General features: G+C 38.8%; 1 protein-coding gene across 1 annotated transcript in view; it reads right to left on the minus strand.

The window, feature by feature from the left end:
* apln (apelin) overlaps nt 1–19,210 on the minus strand; it is a 42,147-nt gene extending 22,937 nt beyond the window's left edge. The window contains exon 1 of the mRNA XM_055030702.1: nt 18,841–19,210. Coding sequence (XP_054886677.1) covers nt 18,841–18,907 — 67 coding nt within the window. The 5' untranslated portion in view covers nt 18,908–19,210. The remainder of the gene's footprint in view (nt 1–18,840) is intronic.
* Between the last annotated feature and the right edge of the window lie 802 nt (nt 19,211–20,012).

The raw sequence follows: 20,012 nt of genomic DNA on the forward strand, positions 1-20,012 counted from the left end.
TTCCTCTCCGGGTGGATCAGCCTGTCGCAGTCCGGCTCCATAATGAGACAATTTAAATGTCTCCTGTCATTGCAAGCTGTCAGCCGAAGCTCCTCACCGGGGATTCAGGGGGAGCATCCCGATCCTCCTGACAAATCTCAGCCTGTCCTGTCCGACTACGGAGGGAAAAGTGTAATGAAAGGCTCTAAAAATAAGCCAGCCTCGGCGATATCACCAGCGGTATAGATTCACTCTCAGTGGGGAGAGGATGTCAGAGTTGTTGACGGGTTGCTTTTTATCTCGACTCTTTTATAGTGGAGGAGATACAGATCAAACGTGGAGGCATGAATGGAAATGTTTTAGAAACCTGTAAGTTACAGTAAGGATCCATATTCTCTTGAAATGTATACATGGATACTGTTTTTGTGACGCCAGCCAAGCTAATTGCTGATGTAGACGATTTAAAATGTTGAAAAACAATTTAAATTATTAGTAAAGCCTTGCTCTGTCACACAGCACCATATTTTATTTTTGGTATTGATCTTCTGATACTAAGTAAATACAGGGACATTATCACCAATACTGATTGATAAGTGATCAAACTTATCAATCAGTGAACGTTAAATGACTTTCCTCAGAATTTACTTTGTTTTCCTCATAATTCTTTTGCCTCATAATTCTCTGTTTTGTTTCAGAATTGACTTTTTTTTCTTAAATTTGACCTTTTTAGATTTTTTTTAATGCTATAGAATTTGGACTTTATTTAAGAATTTTGGACTTTTTTCAGAATTTAGTTTTTTTCTCAGAATATCAACTATTTTTTTTTTTTTTTTTTACAGAATTCTGGATTTATTTCATAATTCAAACTTTTTGTCTGACTTTTCAACAGAATTTTGACTTTTCCTCAGAATGTTGATTTTTTTCTTTTTTTGGTCAAAATTCTGACTTTTTTGTCAGAATGTTGAGAAAAAAAGTAAAGCATTCTTTTGGTGCCTCTAATCCTCTTCTGTAAACATCTGTCTTTAGGGCGTTTTTGTACTTATTCCTTTGATTTATTTTGACCAATACAGACTTTGGACAAACTGTAAGTATCAACAAAGTACTTTTTATAACAAATAGTGACAATAGTGAGCCAAAGCAAATTAGTTAACGCTTTTCCAAAATAAAGTATAAAAAATGATCACTTACAGCAAATTTTAAAAAATCTGTTTTGAGTTGAGAAACTACAATAGAAAAACAAAGTAAAATCTAATTTTGCTGAAGGAAAAATCTCATTTATTTCTGTCTAAAGCCTCGATAAACACAATCTGAAATAAGATCCAGTCTCTGTCCTATCGTGTCTGATCTTTCCCCATGAGAGATCTCCATGTTTGTGTTGCTTTGGTCAAACAGCAAAGCGGCTGCTGGATAACACGTGTCCCACCACAGTCAGCATCTCTCCACCATCTCTGGTGACCTTCAAGCCCCCACTTGCCCCCTTCCCATCAAAACTCAGCACATCTTCCCTTGCTTGGTGATTCTCTCATTAAAGTTTAATAACAGGGGAATTTCAGGAATGCTTTGTTATCGCTGCCACTGCTACTAGCGTTACCTCTGCTGCTTTGAAAATAAGAAGAGTCGGCGTGTGCGTGTGTGGAGAGGTAAAACCGATTACTTGATAATGTCAGAAACTGGCTGTTCCCGGTGCTAATGATGAATGGCCGCTTCCCGTTTCCTCGTCCTAGTTTTGCAACTCCTGAGGTGAATCTGTTGTGATGTCTTCTTTAAATGGCCGTCTCTCTGTCTTCTTGTGGCCTTGTAAAAATAGGAATGCGGGCTCCATCACTGGAGCCTAGAGAGACATTCATCCTCTGCTTGTCCGTCCAGGCATTTGGTTCAACGCCAAGTTGCCCTGATGGCTACCGAGAGCGAATATACATCACAGCTGTGTGTCGATATGGAAAAGCTTCGCCTCGAACGAACAGGGAGACGCTTATTGATAGTTGCAAAGCTGATTTGTAAGTATTGGCTGCCAAAACCGCCGCCACTGCCGTAATAAATGTGCGTAAATGGAGCGGCAGGATAATGGGTTTTCTAACAGATTAAACTGTGCTGGTCTGGAAGTCTAACTATAGCAGCAAAACGCTCACATTCATCAGAAAACATCAAGTGTCAAACATGCTGAGTTTGAAGAATGACCAACACAGATTTCACCCCGCTTGGTTTAATTTTCTTTGTCGATGCAAATTGATTTGTTGCTCTGAGTTTGTTTTTCTCTTGTTGCTCATCTGTCATCAAACTCATCAAGAATCTGCAGCGTGCAATCTCATAGTTCACTTTCATGGTCGGCTGAGCTTTTCAAATGTAATCTCTCCTCTGTGGGTTATTTTCACAGTTGTTATATCTCTTATCTGACACCTCTTCGTTCTGCTTCTGGCTGCATTTTGTATGGACGTTCACTGAGCTCCAAGACCCCCTCTAGAATAGAAATATATTGTTTTATTTTTATCTATATGGCATAAAAAAGCAACTGAAAACCAAAATGGAGGAAAACACAAAATCTTACCAGCTATTTTTGGTGTAGTTTTGTTTAAAGTCAATAATTTCTTCATAATGTTGATGAAAAAGTTCTGGTTCGGGTTGGAACTATAATATTGATAATATTTTTCATCAATATTAAGAAATTAGTTAGTTATTTTAAGTGTAATAAGCTATTTGCACTAGTAACTAGACAAAAAATATTTAGTTTTTGCAGTTGCAGAAATATGCGTTGAATTGGCCATTTTTAACCTAACATTAGCTCAACACTGTTACAACAAACTAAGTTCAGTGAATTAATTTTCTGCTGCAGGTAACATACTGACTGCTTGAAAAACTCCACAGAATCGTACCTCCAATCTCCTTTAATTATACATCTTTTGATTTTTAGTAAAATGCCTTTGGAATTTCCCCAATAGTCTATGATGGTTTTTTTTATATAATAAAGACTATAAACTTGTTAAATATATGTTAGATATGTGAAACAAAATCACAGCCTTTTTACATTGTTTTCTTACCAAATCTTTGTAGTTTTTTTATTTTTATTAAAGGAATATTCCTGAGTTTTCTAACTGAGTTTCTGTCAAAGGTTTATAAATGCAGGTCATTTCACGTTAGTCTGATAACAGTCAATCCGTTTCAAACAGTCAACGCATGTGTGAATCCTCAAAGCTCAAATTTGTGAATGCTGCACATGACTAAATATTTCTGTGCCACTGGGCAATTTATTTTTTTTTTAATGACTATTTTGAGGTTGACATTTCATTAATTTTTATACCAAATTACTTTACTATCAAATTGTTATTCTGACAGGAAATTCTTTGTGGCCTCAGTTTTCAGTATGTTTCCCACAGGAACATAATTAGTGGTGGACCGCTTCATGCTTCCATTACCCACGTAAATAATTACTGCCTTCTGTTGAATAATAAAAAAAAAAGCTAAACTAAGACAAGTGAAGGATTCACAAGCAAAAAACACCATAATGTTTCTGCAGTTTGTTGTTTTCTGATAGCAGAAAGTTACTTTTGTCTCAGCTTTTATGGACCAACTTATCAAGATTTTTGCAAAATGAAGCGTCATCTAGGAGTTTTAAACTTTTAATAAAACCTCTTTATGAAAATGAATATTTTTTTCTCCTTAGCTGTTAAAATACCAATACTGAAGGTGACTTATGCTTCCTGGAACAGATTAGGATAATTCTGTTTGTGATAAAAACATTTTCATTAAATGTTTTTCCACAAAATCATTCTTAGGTGATGAGATTTTAGTTAGCATGATTTCAGAATGAGTTCTTTTAGGGCATCTTGTCTATAACGCTGAATAAACTTGTCACGACCCCCAATACAACATTTACACTCGCACGTGAAAGTGGCTGCAAACAAATGTGCAATTATCCAACTCTGCATCTTTGAAAAGCAGAAGTAGAGCCTCATACAAAATGTGGAAAGTTGCTTCTGAACTGCAGGACAACAAAACACTTGACTATTCCAGTAGCCATTGTGCAACACACACAATGCAGCTTACCAAACATGCTGGAACTTCATTTTGGTTGTTAGGCAACGGCGCAGTGCCCCGTCAATTATGACTCAGCATCAAATATAGATTGCCTTTGAAACTGCATGTATTCTTGTTGCACATAATTATATAAAATCAATAGTAATAGAGTAATAATTTAGAGTTAACGGTTTCTGCCTGGAAGATCTGATGGTGTGCATGTGAACTCCTCAGAGGAAGAGTTAGTTCCCTGGTGAGTGCAGCTATGGTGTTTTGCCGTGACGATGAAGATGCAGGCTCGCCGTCATGTGTCTTCCTCCTTCATTCACTAAAAGGAGAGGAGTAGCTTCAGCTAATGCACTGCTTTAGCACGGCATTACCTCAGACATACTAACCCACACATCCAGACAGAATCGTGTCAAGAGCGGAGATGCTGCATAAGCACATTAAGGGATCAGGGCTATTAAGCCAAGGATGAAGTGTGTAAAATGTGCCAGAAACTGAGCCAAACATTCTTTTAACATAGCATAAGCCCCATTAGTGCTGCAGCATCATACAGTGGATTTGTTTGCTGCCTCCCCACACATTCATCCTGCACATATGGACGGGTTTGTGCCAAGGAAGCTCTGCTTTGTTGTTCATTTCTGTTTCGACCTGGAAAAGTTGTAATTGATTTGTTTATGTCGATATAGTATATTTTAATGTTATCACTGGTTTATTATTTCAGCTCATAGCTGGGCTTAAACATGAGGATTAATCACGATTAGTCACGATGAATTGAAATGATCGTCATCTAATTTAGTAATCCATTGACTTCTTTTCTTGTTTTTGAATTATTCATTTTCATCTCTTAACATATTTCTAATATTGTATAAAAGAGGCTTAAATGAAAAATCTACAGAATGTGCCAAAATAATCAACATGATAATCGATTAATCATCAAAATAATCAACTAATTGCCTGAATAAATGATTAATCAAACAATAGAGAGAATGATTGATTGACAGAATAATCCTCAGACTAATCGATTGATTGTTAAAACAATAGAGATAATTGGTTGTCAGGATAATCAATTAATTGTCAGAATAAATTATAGTATAATTGATAGCTAAATTAATTGTTAGCTGCAGCCGTAGCAGTGCCGCATATTGCTCTCCCACCAGCCGTTCTGGGTCTCGGTAGAAACTGGTACCGATCGCTTGCTGACTTTCAGGCCTGGTTGCCATGGCAGCCGTTGTGAATGGTGCTCAGTTTGGAGCAAAGAGTCTGACGGCGTCAGCTGATATCGACCAGGTTCTCGGTTTACAGTTTTTCCTCTGCACACAGTCAGAATGTGCGATGAGCCGTCTGCGTTCGGCGATGTCTGCAGGCTCCTCTGCAGGCTCCTCTGCAGGCCGCCTCACTCGACATCTGAGTGCTTCTCCAGGCACAACGAGGGGATGGAGGTTATTTTGGTCACAAGCACTTTTCTTTTTACTCCTGCTGGGGACTGTTTGATATGCATCATTGTTGTTGCGTGATAATGCTCGGCCTGTGGTTGAGCTGAAGGCTGGCTTTGTCTTCACCAAAATCCGGCGAGGAAACCAAAGTGCATGAAAAGTTACTCCCATTACTGAAAGCTTTTGAGCTTAACCCCTTCCAAACCCGGCGCTGGAAGTTACCCCCCGCACTCTCTGAAGGTTCAAAACTAATTAAAAACAAACCGGGCGGCCCTGAGGCTTCTGACTTTCCACAGATGTCCTTCTGAGTCTGTGAAGTGCAGTGCTGTATGGCCCTGAATTAGAGACTGTATGAAATGATGAGGTGTGAGACAGCGTGCTCCGCCATGATCAGAGCTCTGTGAGTTCAAAGGGCCTGCCTGCCTGCTGCCTGCAGCAGTTAATGAAGCCAGTGACTCCCCTCACCACTTGACTGCCTCTGAGTTTATTCACAATCTCACTCCAGCTCAAGAGGTGAATTTGTGGCTACAAGGTTACTGTGAGTTGCAACCTACTGAAAATGACCAAAAAAAGAAAAGCATGTATCCATCTGAGTGGGAAACCACAACATTTTCACTCTCTTAATCATAAGACGTGCTGAGAAGTCTTAATTTTCAAAAGATCTACTTTTTGACTTCAAATGTTTAACTATTATATTAGTAGTCCATTATTCTATCGATTACTCTGATGATTAATCAATTAATCATATAAAAACTCATCACACTTTGCAGCTTTATGCAATATTAGAAATTCACTAAAATATGAAAATAAACAAATAATTCAATTCCAGATAAGAAAATAAACATTCTGTTGCCTAAAATGCAACGACAGAGCATTCCTTCAGTGAACGCTGCAGTTTGTAGCAAAGGATGAATCTGCAGCTACAAAATACTTTTAACATCAACTTGTGAAAATTTGAGCCCTTTTCTGCCTGACTTGATGTCAACACACAAGTGTAAGGCTAATCTGTTAGCTATTTTTTTATCAATTAATCACCAGGACAAAAGAGAGAAGAATTGATTAATCGACAGAGTAATTGATTAGTTGCCATAAAATCAATAGCAATAAGCGTTCAATTATCAGAATTTCAATTTTTTTTAGATTAACTGATTAATAATTGGACAGCAAAAGGTGCTTTCTGGGAGATTTTTACTCTTATTACAGAATTTGAACCAGGTGAAGCTAAAACTATGGCACTTGTTGTTTTTTGGTCTTAGAGACTCACATCCCATACAAAATGTCTCCCAATAAGCTCCTTTTTAAACAGTTTTTTAAGATGGTGTAACAAAACCTATTGTTAGTTTCTCTAATACATTATTTTGTTTTATTTCCTTATCGCCTTAAACTGTAACCCCTCTCTGTGTCACAAAACATTTTTTGCATGTTGTGTGAAATATACGTGTATAAATATATATTTTTTCAGATTTTGGGATACTTTATAGAACAGGTTAAAGTCTTGTACAATTCTTCGGCTGGAATATGGTCAACAATCTGAGACACAAACACAAAACGGCTCCTCAGGGAGTTTTTTCCTCCCAACCTTCCACTGGATGTGCCAAACATCGGCGGCTGTAGGAGCAGGGGAGATGCAGGCTCTGCTGTTTCCGATAACAGCGTCGCCCATTCAATGCAGGCGGTAGGTAACGATACCAACCGTTGCCCTGATCTCCAGAGACCGCCACGCCAAGGGCAAAGGGATCCTCCAACCATCCGTTTCCATGGACACACATCAGAAACCAGGCCCCTCCCTCACCTGCGTCGCCCCTGCTGTGAATCTGCATGTCTTCCTCCATGAGATATGTAGCAGAAAGAGAGGAACCTGCAGAAGAGCAGGTTTCACTGCAGCTTTTAAAATGTGAGGCAGACGGTTTCACCTGAAGAAGAGACGGAATATTTAAAGGAAAACGAGCGCCTGCATTGCGTCAGTTTCTGTTTCTTAACTGAACTTAAAGTTATCAAAGAGAAGCTCATACAGCAGATATTAACTACAGCAAGGCCTGTCGCAATAATCAATGAATCGGTATATTAATTAATCAATTGATTAAGTGACCTCAATAATCTCCATTTGCGTGATTGATTGTTTTTCTCTTTCTACTAAAAACTGGATGGTAAAAGTCTTCATTCTGGTGTTTTAGCCTTTTGTAAAGAATAATTTTAATTCATTCATTTTGTTGTTTTTGTTTTGTTTATTTTGGACATTTAAAATGTCTTCCAGGTCCAGTATTTATTTGTCCTTGTACTTTTTAAACAGATTTACAGGATTTTACGTTTTTTTTATGACGCACTTGTTTTGCATTACTGTTTCCCTTTAACGTGTTACACATATAAAAATGTGTGCAGCACATTTTCTGGTGTTTTCTAGGTCAATGCAGCGCAATGAAACACGATAACCAAATTCGTCACACGTATTTAGTGAGGAAATAAATTTTTGAAGACTTTCTCTGACGGGTTGAGCTGCAGGTGAGCCGAAGTTCAGATTTTTTTTTTATTGGACCGCTTTGCCCAGAGGGAGAGGATAAACTGTTTTCCTGATCCGGAGGCATGTTTATGAATTCCTTATATTGTTTAGCTCTTCTATTTTTACAAACATCTGTTTGCGTTCAGGGCCTGAGTGAGACAGAGGGACCCAGCGCGGGGCCCCATCCTGACCCAGGAAGCTGCATGTGGGGAGACCCAGGCTATCACTTAGAGGCTGATGGTTCGATTGACCAGCGTCCGAAAGTGTGAAATAATCTCCAGAGGGACATAACATTTGTGATCAAAGGCAGAGCGATTTGGATGAATAATGTATGATTTCATCAATGAATGATTTCTGTTGTTACTGAAGGGACCCAGGAGTGAGGAAGATGAGGAAGACTGTGCACAGGCGAACGGCGTTTTTTAAAACAGACGATGAGCATCAACGTGTTCGTTTTTTCTCTGAAGTCTCTGGTTCAAAAAGAAACCAGCAGGGAGGAGAAAATTTACACTGCAAAAACACTAAATCTTATCAAAAAGTGTTGATCTAGTCGCTTCTTATTCACATTTCTTAGTTTTTTCTTATTTCAAGTAATTTTTAGCAAGATATACGAGCTTGTTTTCGATCAATAAGTTCTTATCTATTAAAAAATGCTTAGTCCACTGGCAGATTATTTCATTTATAAGAAGATATTCTTCCCATAAGTAAAATAATCTACCACTGGAAGTAGTATTTTTTCCCTCCATATAAAGGAATTATTGACTTAAAACAAGCGTCTATATTTCTGCTACAATGTTACTTGTTACTATTGTTTTTCTTAATTAAACTGTACTAAGATATTTGCACTAGAAACCAAAAGTACTTGATAATATTTTGTTTTTCTTTCAGTGAGCCCTTAATTGTAAAGTGGAGTTCAAATAGTGAGTAGTTTCATCCCTCCCATTTTTATATATATAAGTAAAAATTTGAGCGATTTAATTTTATGCAAACAGAGTCAAAACTTTGCAGAATGAACTTTTATTCCAGCTGAAAGTCTTTTGTGCAGTTTAGACAGCTATAGACTGAAAACGTTTGCAAAACTGCCCAAGCTAGGTTTGAAACGATTAATCAGATTAATCAGTATGAATCAATTATTGAAATGATGGCTGACTAATTTAGCCATGGATTTATCATTAACTGGAGTACGTTGACTCAAAAAGGCAATGGATTGACTCTGGTTTGTTCTTTCAACAAATGCCTGCTTTGATTCTATATTCTCCAGATAACTAATTTTGGAAGTGATTAATTGACGGTTATTTGAATAATTCATTCGTCACGATTAATTTGATTAATCATTTCAGCCGTACTTGAGATATTCATTTTATTCTTCTCTAGACTGATTTTTTCTTTCTTATGTATCCTTTTTCATCCACTTCACAAATATGCGTAACTTTATCTAAACATCAAAAGATTTATGTCCACATTTATAATTTGTAACATTAAAAATGTGAAAAGAGTTCAAGAAATATGAATACTTTTGCCAAGCAATGAATCCACAAATTCACAAGCGCTAAAATCGATCATCTTAGTCAGATAAGTAGAAGATTTGCAGCATTTTTAATCATAAAGAGAATTACAGCGATCCGTAATGGCTGCTGTGGAGGTTTATTGTAGCATCAACGTCCACATTTATTCAATCTGTCAGACTAATTTCCTTTCCTTCCACTCAGCTGCAGAAAAATGATTTCCTACGACAAATGGTATCTGTAAAGCAATATAAAAGTGTCACATTTTCACATTCTGGACTCCAACAAATAGAGCCTGAAAGTAATTAGAGCACCTGCATTCTTAAAGGCCGCAGTATTTATTCTGTTCTCTGGCAGCTGCCTTAATAAAAACGTCGACTCGGGTCGCGATCAGGAATCCGATCTGCCGGTACAAACACTCTCAATGTAACACTTGATGTAGGGGGAGAAAAAAAGAGTCATAAATCATTTCTCTTATTGGACGCAAAGCGAAGCACTTTCTGAACAATATGGGTCCAATTAAGTTTTTAAGGAGTGCACCCACCCCCAAAACTACACTGTTTACTAAAAGAGGGAGCAGATCAGGTTCATTATTCCCTTGATTAAATATATCTTTTAAAAAAAAATACAACGACTCCTTTGCTGGAAATCTCAAGCAACCTCTCAGCTCCTTCCTGTTTGCCCTTTTCCTTTTCTGCCCCCTTTGGACCATCTTTTACTTCCCCTCCTTTGCTTTTTCTCTGCTTCACTGGATTTGCTCTCAGGGGAACATCTAAGTGAGTAGATTTATTCATTTTAAAGGCTCTGAATTACATTACAGCAGTCGCATATGCCAAAGTCTTCAGCCGCCGATCTCTCCTGAGACCGTCGGCCAAACGTTGGTCTTATATCCAAACGAGTTTTCTCTAAATCTCCAGCGAACTCGTTAGTGGGTGGCTCTCCCAAAATGCACAACGAGTCAAGATGCACAGGCGGGAAGGACGTCTTGAAAAATCACCTTCTGTATCCTCTTCCATGTCATGATTCTGTAGTTTACATCATGGGTGTTCAAAGTGTGGCCGCAGGGCCATTCGTGGCCCTCTGAAGGATTTTGTGTGGCCCCTGACCTCAATGCAAACATAGGTGGTTGAAGCAAATAAGTCACTGTTTTTAAACATGTTTTTACAGAGAAAAACATCTTAAAATAATCTTATGACATTAACCCACTTTACAAGACTCAAATTGAAACTACGATTTAAAATGTCACTACAGTTTATTTTTGAGCAATAAAAAAATATTTTTTGTGTTTTCAACATTACGATTTTGGCTCTCATGGCAAAAAGTTCGGATGATGTGAAACCAGTTTTATTAGATTAAACAGGACAAGAATGGACACAAATTCAGCAAAAGGAAACTCCTTGTCAGATTTTACACTGCAAAAACACAAAATCCTACCAAGTAGCTTTGGTCTGGTTTGCAGTTGTCTCAGTGCACTGTAAATAATTACTAATAAAATAGTAATTATTTACTAACTTACAATTAACTTTTTAGCAAGTTATACAATCTTGATTTAAGTCAATAATGTTGATTTCTTTAAAAAGTTATAGTTCCACTGACAGATTATTTAACTTAAATAAAACATTTTCCTGTTATAAGAGAAATAATCTGCCAGTAGAACTAGAACTTTTTAATCTATAATTAGGAATTATTTACCTAAAAGAAGCTCCACCATCTTGCTAAAAACTTACTGGTTGTTTTTAAAGTGTACTAAGATATTTGCACTAGAAAAATTACCAAAAAGGTTTTGTTCACACTGTGAAAATGACTGAGTGGTTTAAAAAAAAATCAAAACAATCAAAGAGATGTAAGAAGCTTTTTTCTTGGTTAATTCTGGCTGCCAAGGAGTGAGAGAGAGCAAGACTTTCAGTAGATAACAGGAAGGCTGGACAGCGTACATGAGCGTTGTTTGCTTCTTCTAAGCTTCAAACCTGAGACTGATTGAAATTGTGAACTTGTTCTGAAACATATTTTCTACTTGGAGGATAATAATTACAGAAAAATCAGCTAAAATTCATATCGACAGGTCACAGGTCACCGAAAACAGCCACAAAGTTCTGATTGTATCATAAATTTAAATCCGTTTCTGCACAAAATTAAACAAAATAGGAAATGTCATGATTATAATGGGTTAAACTCACTGTTTGTGGTTTAGGTTTATAAGCATCACACTAAATAAGATGTTTGTAGCTGAAAATGTTAGTTGAGCACAAGTTGACTATTAACCAGGGCTATAACTATTGATTGTTTTAATAATTGATTACTCTGATGATTAATCAATTAATTGGGTAACAAATTCAGCACAATCTACAGATATGTCATTTAACTACTTAATGCTTTTTACATAATATTAGGAATACAGTAAAAAATCAAAATATACATGATTTGATTTATTTAAGTAAAAAAATAAACATTTTATTGAACTTAGTGAAGCTAAAACTGGTGGAAACATATTTACAAAATGTTTTTATATTTGATGCTATCACTGTAAATATATATTTTGTACAGTTTTGACTTAATTACTTCTCTTAAGATGTTATATTTTCAGAAAATTTTCTTTTTTTGAGTTTGTTTACTCCGGTTATCAATGATTATTTCAATAATTGAATCATCAGTATTAATTTGATTAATCATTTTAGGCATAGGATGAACTGATCTATGAAAGTTTTGTAGCTCAAACAAAATTAGTTTTGTCTTCAAGCCATTTAGTTGTCATATTATCAATTTTTTCTGCAGAATGAAAGCATTCAGCTGAAAATTTGAACTGTAATTTAATTTAATGTCATCCTGAATCAGTCATAACTTGAACTTAAGCTACTGTGAGTTAAAATGTCAGCCTTTCACATTGATGAGGAAATATTTTTGCCCACATTTCATTTTAAAGATAAACATTGTTTGTACAGAAACGCCGTAATTTGACTCAAACTGTAGGTAGTTACAAAACAAAACAACTGTACTTTCAGCGAGATTTTGCCGAGTTTGGTTTGTTTTCATGCCATGCATGAGAAGAACAAAACAAAACTCCACTGATTTCTGTCCGGAGGATTTTGTTCTGAAAATCCACAGTTTGCTTAAAGGCAACTTTGCTAATCTAAATCATGCTGCAACATCAACAACAAGAGGCTTTCTCCTGGCAAGCTTTCCAAACATGCTGTACTTGTTTAGTTTTTTCCTGACTGTAACTGGGTCAGAGGGGTCGGCGGAGTCTGAGGTGTCGCTCCGTCTTTCAGCCCTCAGATGTTTGACGTTGTTTAGATGTCCAACTCTGGGAAGACTGGCAACTGCCTAGCTTTTGTTTCCATCCAGCAATAAACTTTCTCAGTGTTGAATGTTGGAGTAAAAGCTGTTTACATACGACCTCGTAAACCATCATGGTGACAATCGATTCTCTAAACCACGTGTCAAACTCAAGGTCTGTGGGCCAAAACCGGCACGCTGTGGCTTCTTATTTGGCCCTCTAAACTCCAGAGGGACGCAAAAATAGAAACTACAGCAAAACATTTGTGCTTATATATTATTTTGTCAGTCAAATAGGGATGCAAGTTATTAATTGAGTTGATCTAAAGTTGATTGATCTGATCCATAGACAAAACAGAACCTCATAAAGTTCATTTTGTATCCGACTCGGACTCGATTTGAATCGTTTCCCTTCTGGTTCTCGTATGCTGCTGCCATCTTTGTTTCTGTATTTACCGCTCCATTTAAGGTTGACGAGCAGTGCCCTCTACTGGGCGGTAGCCAAACTACAACACTAGAGGAAGTTCAAAGATGATCGTTTGCAACTAAATTTCATCTAATGCACCATGAATCGACAGTTAATAAGTTGATTATTTGCGTTCCTACGATCAAATCAAAGGAGTTTTAATCTGCATATTGCTGCATTACATCAACCAGTTTGTTGCCCAAATTTATGAGTCAAATTTCTACACTTTTTTATTTTGAGCTTGTTGCAAATTTTCTGCAAGAAACGGTCAAAAACATTGAGTTAAAGTGATACTAACTCCCACCTGAAGGTGGCAGTATTTCATACTTCTGCTCCACTGTTACATGAAGTCAAGTTAAAGTCTGCGATCAACGTGGCAAGTAACAAAAAGTCACATTTACTGCCAAAAATAAGCTCAACTATTGCAAAATGTCTCATTAGTTCTACAAATCACTGGTTTTTATTGCAAAAATAAATTATTGTATTGATGAATTTGAGGACAACAATCGGCAAAATGTAATGTTTTGTCTCTGGTTTTTCCATTGTCTGCTGGAAGTTTTTATTTTTTCTGACTTTTAGTTTTGAGCTGTTTTGATGCTGCAATGTTAGATACAACATTGTTTCTGTGATTGGAAAAAACACAGAAACAATCCTGAAATTGTGGAAGGACTGATGAAAAGATGTTAAATATGTAATTTAAAGAAGCAATTTGAGAGCAATTAATCAATATGTTAGTGGATTTTATTGATACATCCATGATGTTGATGAGTTTCACAGGCTGCACTGAACTCAAATCCTCCTGCTTTGTAGCGTTTTTAAACTGAATTTGAAGGAAACGATTCTCTGCTGACATGCAGAACCTGTATCAGAGTTCGAATCGTCGGATTATTGGCTCTGTTTCGCTGTGATGCAGCATGAGGTGGAAATCCAGGGTCTTCATGCAGCAGACTCCATCTGACGCTGTGGGTGTGTTGCGTAGTGAGTAATATAAACCCAGCTGCTCCTCTCAAGGCTCCTGTGTCTAAAAAACAAAAACCTGTCGCTTTGATTTTACTGTAATCTTGTAATAACCTCTTTGACCCGACGGCTTCCCTGCTGTGACGGAGTTATTATCCGCTGGACATCTGGAAGAGTTTAGCCGCTTCACTTTTAAACACGCTGTTCGTAATCGCATCCACAGCCTCAAACATCTTCTTTACGTTACACAAAGCTGATTCGAGTCAAAGCGTCCTGCTTACATCTGATTCTGGTGCAGAAAGAATATTATTAGTCATGGGCCATTAGGCGAACTCTGTGTAAAAATACCAAGATTTTACAATTTCATGGTTTTAACACAACAATTTAAAACTAAAAAGCATTTATAAAAGGATTTTTTAAAATTGAAAACAGTAATTTTGAAGCTAATGTAGCAAACAGAGCATTAGGGTGATAAGATTTAATGTATTCATAGTAACAAAATCTCAAGAAAATAGCCGTACATCCTCCTTTTACCTACTAAGTAGCTTTTAATGGATGATGCCAACCATAAATACTAAAGTTGTTTGTTTTTAATTTCACATGCTGATATATTTATGCTGTTTTTGTTGATTCTTGTCCTTTTATGCAGAAATAGTTTCTTCCATCAATCGTTGTTTGTGTTTTTTTTTGGTTTCTGGAAGGTAAACTGAAGCTTCAGACAAATTACCTGTTGGGTTTCATAAAGTTAATCTTAATATAGATTTAAATGACCTAAACAGTTTGTTTTTGTGTTTTCTTTTCAGCAATATGTAGAATTTTGCATTATACCAATAATTAATGAGTATTCATGAGAAAGTACCAACTCCACGGGCAGATTAGTTCACTTATAACATTGGGAAAATGTCTTTTTATAGACAGAAGAGCAAGAACTCTTTTTTTAATGAATATTAAAAAATTATTTGCATAAAACAAGCTCTGGAAAAAATTAAGAAATGCTAGTTTCTCAGATTTTACTCTTTAAAGGTAAATGTTTGAGTGAAATGAACATTGTTCTTTTATTCTATGAAATACTGAATGTCTCCGAAATTCAAAACAAAAATTTTGTATTGTTTTACAGAAAACATCAAAGAAGATGCAGCACTTTCAGACCTCGAATAAAGCAAAGTTCATATTCCTTTAGAAACAACGATAATAATGTTTTAACTCAGGAAGGTTTCAGGATTTGGTGGAGTAACCGGGAGGTTTTCAGTGGTTCAGTGCAGTGGGCTCTTAATGTTGTCCAGAACTGAATATGTTGCTGAAAACTGAATTAATGTAAGTTAGTTTTGTCTTATTACTAAGATATTTGCACTCGACTCTAAACCAAAACTACTTGGTAAGAGTAGTTTGTGTAGTTTTTTGTTTTTGCAGTGTACGATTGTAAAAATTTGAATATTATTGACACTGTAACATTAAAACCCTTGACACCTTAAGCTGTGTCTGATTAAGCCGTCAGATTTACTACTTAATGCGTCTCTGAGCGTCAGAGCAGGCCTGTCCTGTATGGACATATGCCGGCGCTACAGAGCCTGCGAGCCCAGACAATACATCAAAGTCTAATGCAGAATAATAGCTCTGCTGACAACTCTCATAAAGATGCCCTCTTCCTGAGCAGACGATTTCTCCCTCTGATAATCGTTGTGATCTGGGCGGCGGATCACCTGCTCCACTGCTGAACTGCACCTGTGTACATGCATGCATGTCTGAGCCAGCTGCTGCTGCTGCTGCTGCTGCTGCTGCTGCTGCTGCTGGGTTTTTTTCTCGTGAAGTCTCCTGGTAAAAACTGACAGGATGTTTCCGCAGCAGAGAAAAGCGAAGCTTTGATTTCTTGTAAGAGGCTGTGGCAGACGTGTTTTGTGAATAGGGACTGTTTACATGCCAGCCCCGAGACTTTCACAGAGGGAGGGAGAGTGTTCGGCCTCAGGATGAATTATGGATACCACATGTCTACAGCTGGAGGCCACTTTTCAACCAGAGTGCTTTTCAAGGATGGGTAATTGAGGTGTGCTGCTAAAAGATGCTAATAATCCACAGAGAAGGCCTCAGAAGCTCATTTAGGATGCTCAATGGATATTATAAACAGCTTTAGGTTGTTGAATAAATTGCCTGTTGCATTACAGTTTTTGTTGATATGCATCTGCATCATAAATATAATTACACTCGGACACTTCCGCACCCCGGGTCACAGAGATCCGGTTCTGTATTCGCTGCATCCGGCACATTTTCCTTTCTTTTAACCAATCTGTTGTTTCTTTGAGCCACAGATGCCTGGAGGAGAGAGGAAACGCTCTAAACGTAAAAACCAATTTCCTTTAAGGGGACGGACTTGTTATGCAAATCTCATATTTTGCACATTTTATGCTTCCATTTGAGTCTCTGCTTCTCTAAGAACACTTAGAGAAAATCACGTAGCCGGTCATTGGCATTAAGTTCATGTTTTCTGGTGTCTGGAAAATGGGTTGTTTCAAAAACCTCCCGCATGTAACGTCTTAAATCAGCAGGCGCTGCCCGTCATCTGGCAACTCCAGAAACGCTCAACCGTTACCTAACAACCCAGGTTAAGCCCCACTGTACAGCGCACATTATAGAAATGTCCTGGTAACAACCAGCCACTAGTTCTGCTTTGTCCAGAGGGTCTGCACTCTGTTGATCTGTTCATTTGTACCCAACCGCTAACATTTGGCAGCGACGTGTGTAATGCACCAGTTTGACTCTACGAAGCCTTCCCGGTAACTTCCTGCGCTGTAAACAACCGTCTTCCACTGCCGATCCAAACAAGATGGCCGTTAATGTTGATTCAGAGTTTGAGAAGAGTGTGTGGCCAACATGGACTGATTGGCTTCTTTCACTTCCTCTGTGCCTTTGATAAAACTGCTGGCAGATTACAATTCAGAACAGAGGAGAAGATCAACGTCTTCACAGCTTCTCTTCCTGTGCACCGATTGGCTGAATTTCAACCTGGGCAGAGAAATCCTCTTCAGTGGGAGAAAGCGCAGACTGAACTTTGACGTGAGAGAATCAAGTGAAGCGGCACAGGAGGGCAAAGGCCAGGCTAATTCAGAAACTACTTGCTGCATTCTTGGTTGTGCAGGTGGCTCTACTTTTGCTTTTCAAAGATATATGGTTGCATGATTGTGCATCTGTTTGCAGCCATTTTCACATGTAAATTTAAACGCTGAGTTTGGGGGCGTGGCCACCTGCAGCTTATAAGCGACCAAACGCCCTGAAACTGGAGCTCAAAATAGGCAGAACTGAGCAGATGAAAATGTGAATATTTCAGTGATTTTGTTCAAAAAATGTCCTGAACAGGTTTTTTATAGACCCATAGCTCCATCCTAACCTGTTCAAGGAAGCATAATAGGTCACCTTTAAGATGAAAGGCTTCACACCCACTGCCTACATGCAGAGTCTCTTCCGACACCTTCCAGCGACGGCGCATACTGTAGCAGAAGCTTGTGCTACGCAGAGACACTCGAGCTAGCATCCCTCCCCACACCCATCGGCGCCGCAACACGCTTGCATCCCTGCCTCCCGTTCACTCCATTTCTCCCTCTTCCTTCTCCTCCTGCCAGCAGAGTCAGCCTGGAGGGGAGCAGAAAAGGTGCAGAAGCAGAAGGATTCAGCTGTCGAGAGGAACGAGCTTCCATTAAAAGCCCGAGGCGCAGCCGCCTTGTTTTCCCCCCTCACGTCGTTCGGTGTGGCACGGTGGGGTTTTTCAGGCGTGGAGCACGCTCAGCCACACGCAGGGCGTGAAAAGCGACACTGGCTATGATGCTAGATAATTGCTTCCCATTTCCCCGTGTCCTCAGACAAAAATAGCATGTTGCCGGTGCAGCATGGGAGCTGTGATTGCTGTGGATCGATGCACAAAGTAGACAGCATTTTCCAAGCACAAAGTCTACACACCACCTAGATAAATCATGCAAGAAATGCTCCATATGCCAGCCTGAATGGTCTGTGAAGGCTCCTCAACGTAAACACAGCTTGTGTGTGTGCTTTTGGTTTGGTGACAATCCCAAATATAGTCTAGACATTTACACAGGCCTAAGTGTTGTTTTTTCACACCTCAGTGCTACCTGCATCACATCCGCAGATCCAAACTCACCGCCGAACTCATTCCCTCCCTGAGCCAGCCCCTATCTCCTAACTTCATGTTTTTCTTCCACATAGCGGACATTTCGGGTCCGACGGATGACTCCAGAGGAAAATTGTTTATGTTTAATCATTCTCATCGATGCGTTCAGCAATTACAGGAGGCATGCACGCATCTTTAGGTGCTGCACAGCCAGAGGCATGTAAAAACAAATCAAGCTGCAAATAAACCAGATTCACCTCGCAGAACATGTGCAATGCAAATCCTATCTTTTATAACAGCCAAAACTGGCTCCGCACAGCGATAAACCATCTCCAGGTACTGCAAACACGCATCCAGGTGAAGCAGGGAGGAGAAACGACAAAACCCACATTCAAGTTGAGTGTGAAGAACAACCACTGCAGTGCAGCACTGTACACAACCAGGTGCTGAGATCCCTGCCTTTTTAGAGCCCACACAAGGCAAACCATGCTGGGTAACTGATCAACTACCGCTGCCTGCACAAACAGAGCGAGAAATATGAGCAGAAGCAAAAAAAGAGGGAGAGGACGAGCGACGGAGCCGGCCTCTCGCGTACTCACCAGCACCGGCAGGACACAGCAGAGACACCAAGAGCACAATCACCAGCGTCAGGATCTTCACATTCATTTCTGCACTCCCCTCTGGCTCTCCGCTCGTCACTCGCTGATATACTGTAGTGGTGTGTGTGTGTGAGAGAGTGTGTGTGTGGATGGGAGGGGGAGAGAGCAGCTGAGCGAGCAGTAAAGGAGAGAGAGAGAGAGAGACTGTTTGCTTCTGTGTGTGTGTGTCAGTTTCTAGGAATGTGTGTGTTTGTAGATCAGTGTGTGACAGCTCCCTCTCTGAGACTGAAGGCACGTCTTTATCTGAGCGTCTCTTCTTCTGTCAGAGGATCGAATCAAGTTCAGAGGAACTGGTTCAGGTCTGTCAGCGTGCCGGCGTGCTTGTGAGCCGACTCGGTCATGTGGCTTATGTATCACTGACTCTGTGGGTCACGGACAAGCCCTCCTGCCCCACCATCACCCACCATCTCCACCCCTTTCCTGCAAACACGCAAACGCACGCGGCGGCGGTAGCGGAGGAAACGGGGGGAAAGGGGCCGGCGCATGCAGGTTTATGATAAACCCCTTGTTGAAAAGTCTTTGAATCAAACGGGATCCAGAAATCTAAACACCAGTTCATGATGGGAGGGAGATGGAAGACAGGGAGGTGTGAGATGAGGTTTCCACACTGCAAAAACATAAACTGGCTAAACAAATACCACTGGCAGGTATTTCACTTATTACTAGGACCTGTTCACCAATATTAAGGGATTATTGATTTAAGCGAGCTTCAGTATGTTGCTGAAAAGTTAGTTTTGAGTTAGTTTTGTCTTATTTCATGTGTACTAAGATGTTTGCACTAGAAAATAGACAAAACATACTTGGTAAGGTTTTGTTTTTGCAGTGAAGGTACAAGACATGTTTTCAACAATGCAAAATAAAAATAAAAAAATCTCACCAAGTATTTTTGTAAATTTTCTAATGCAAATATCTTGAGTTTCTCTTATTGCAAATGTACTAACTTACAACCTTTCTGCAAGATATATAAGCTTGTTTTACATAAATAATTGTGAGATGAGGTTTCCACACTGCAAAAACACAAACTGGTAAAACAAATACCACTGGCAGATTATTTCACTTATTACTAGAACTTTTTCCATCAATATTAAGGAATTAATGATTTAAACAAGCTC

The sequence above is a fragment of the Poeciliopsis prolifica genome, unplaced genomic scaffold (assembly GCF_027474105.1).
Source record: "Poeciliopsis prolifica strain line A6 unplaced genomic scaffold, Auburn_PproV2 SCAFFOLD006, whole genome shotgun sequence".
NCBI classification, from domain to species: domain Eukaryota; kingdom Metazoa; phylum Chordata; class Actinopteri; order Cyprinodontiformes; family Poeciliidae; genus Poeciliopsis; species Poeciliopsis prolifica.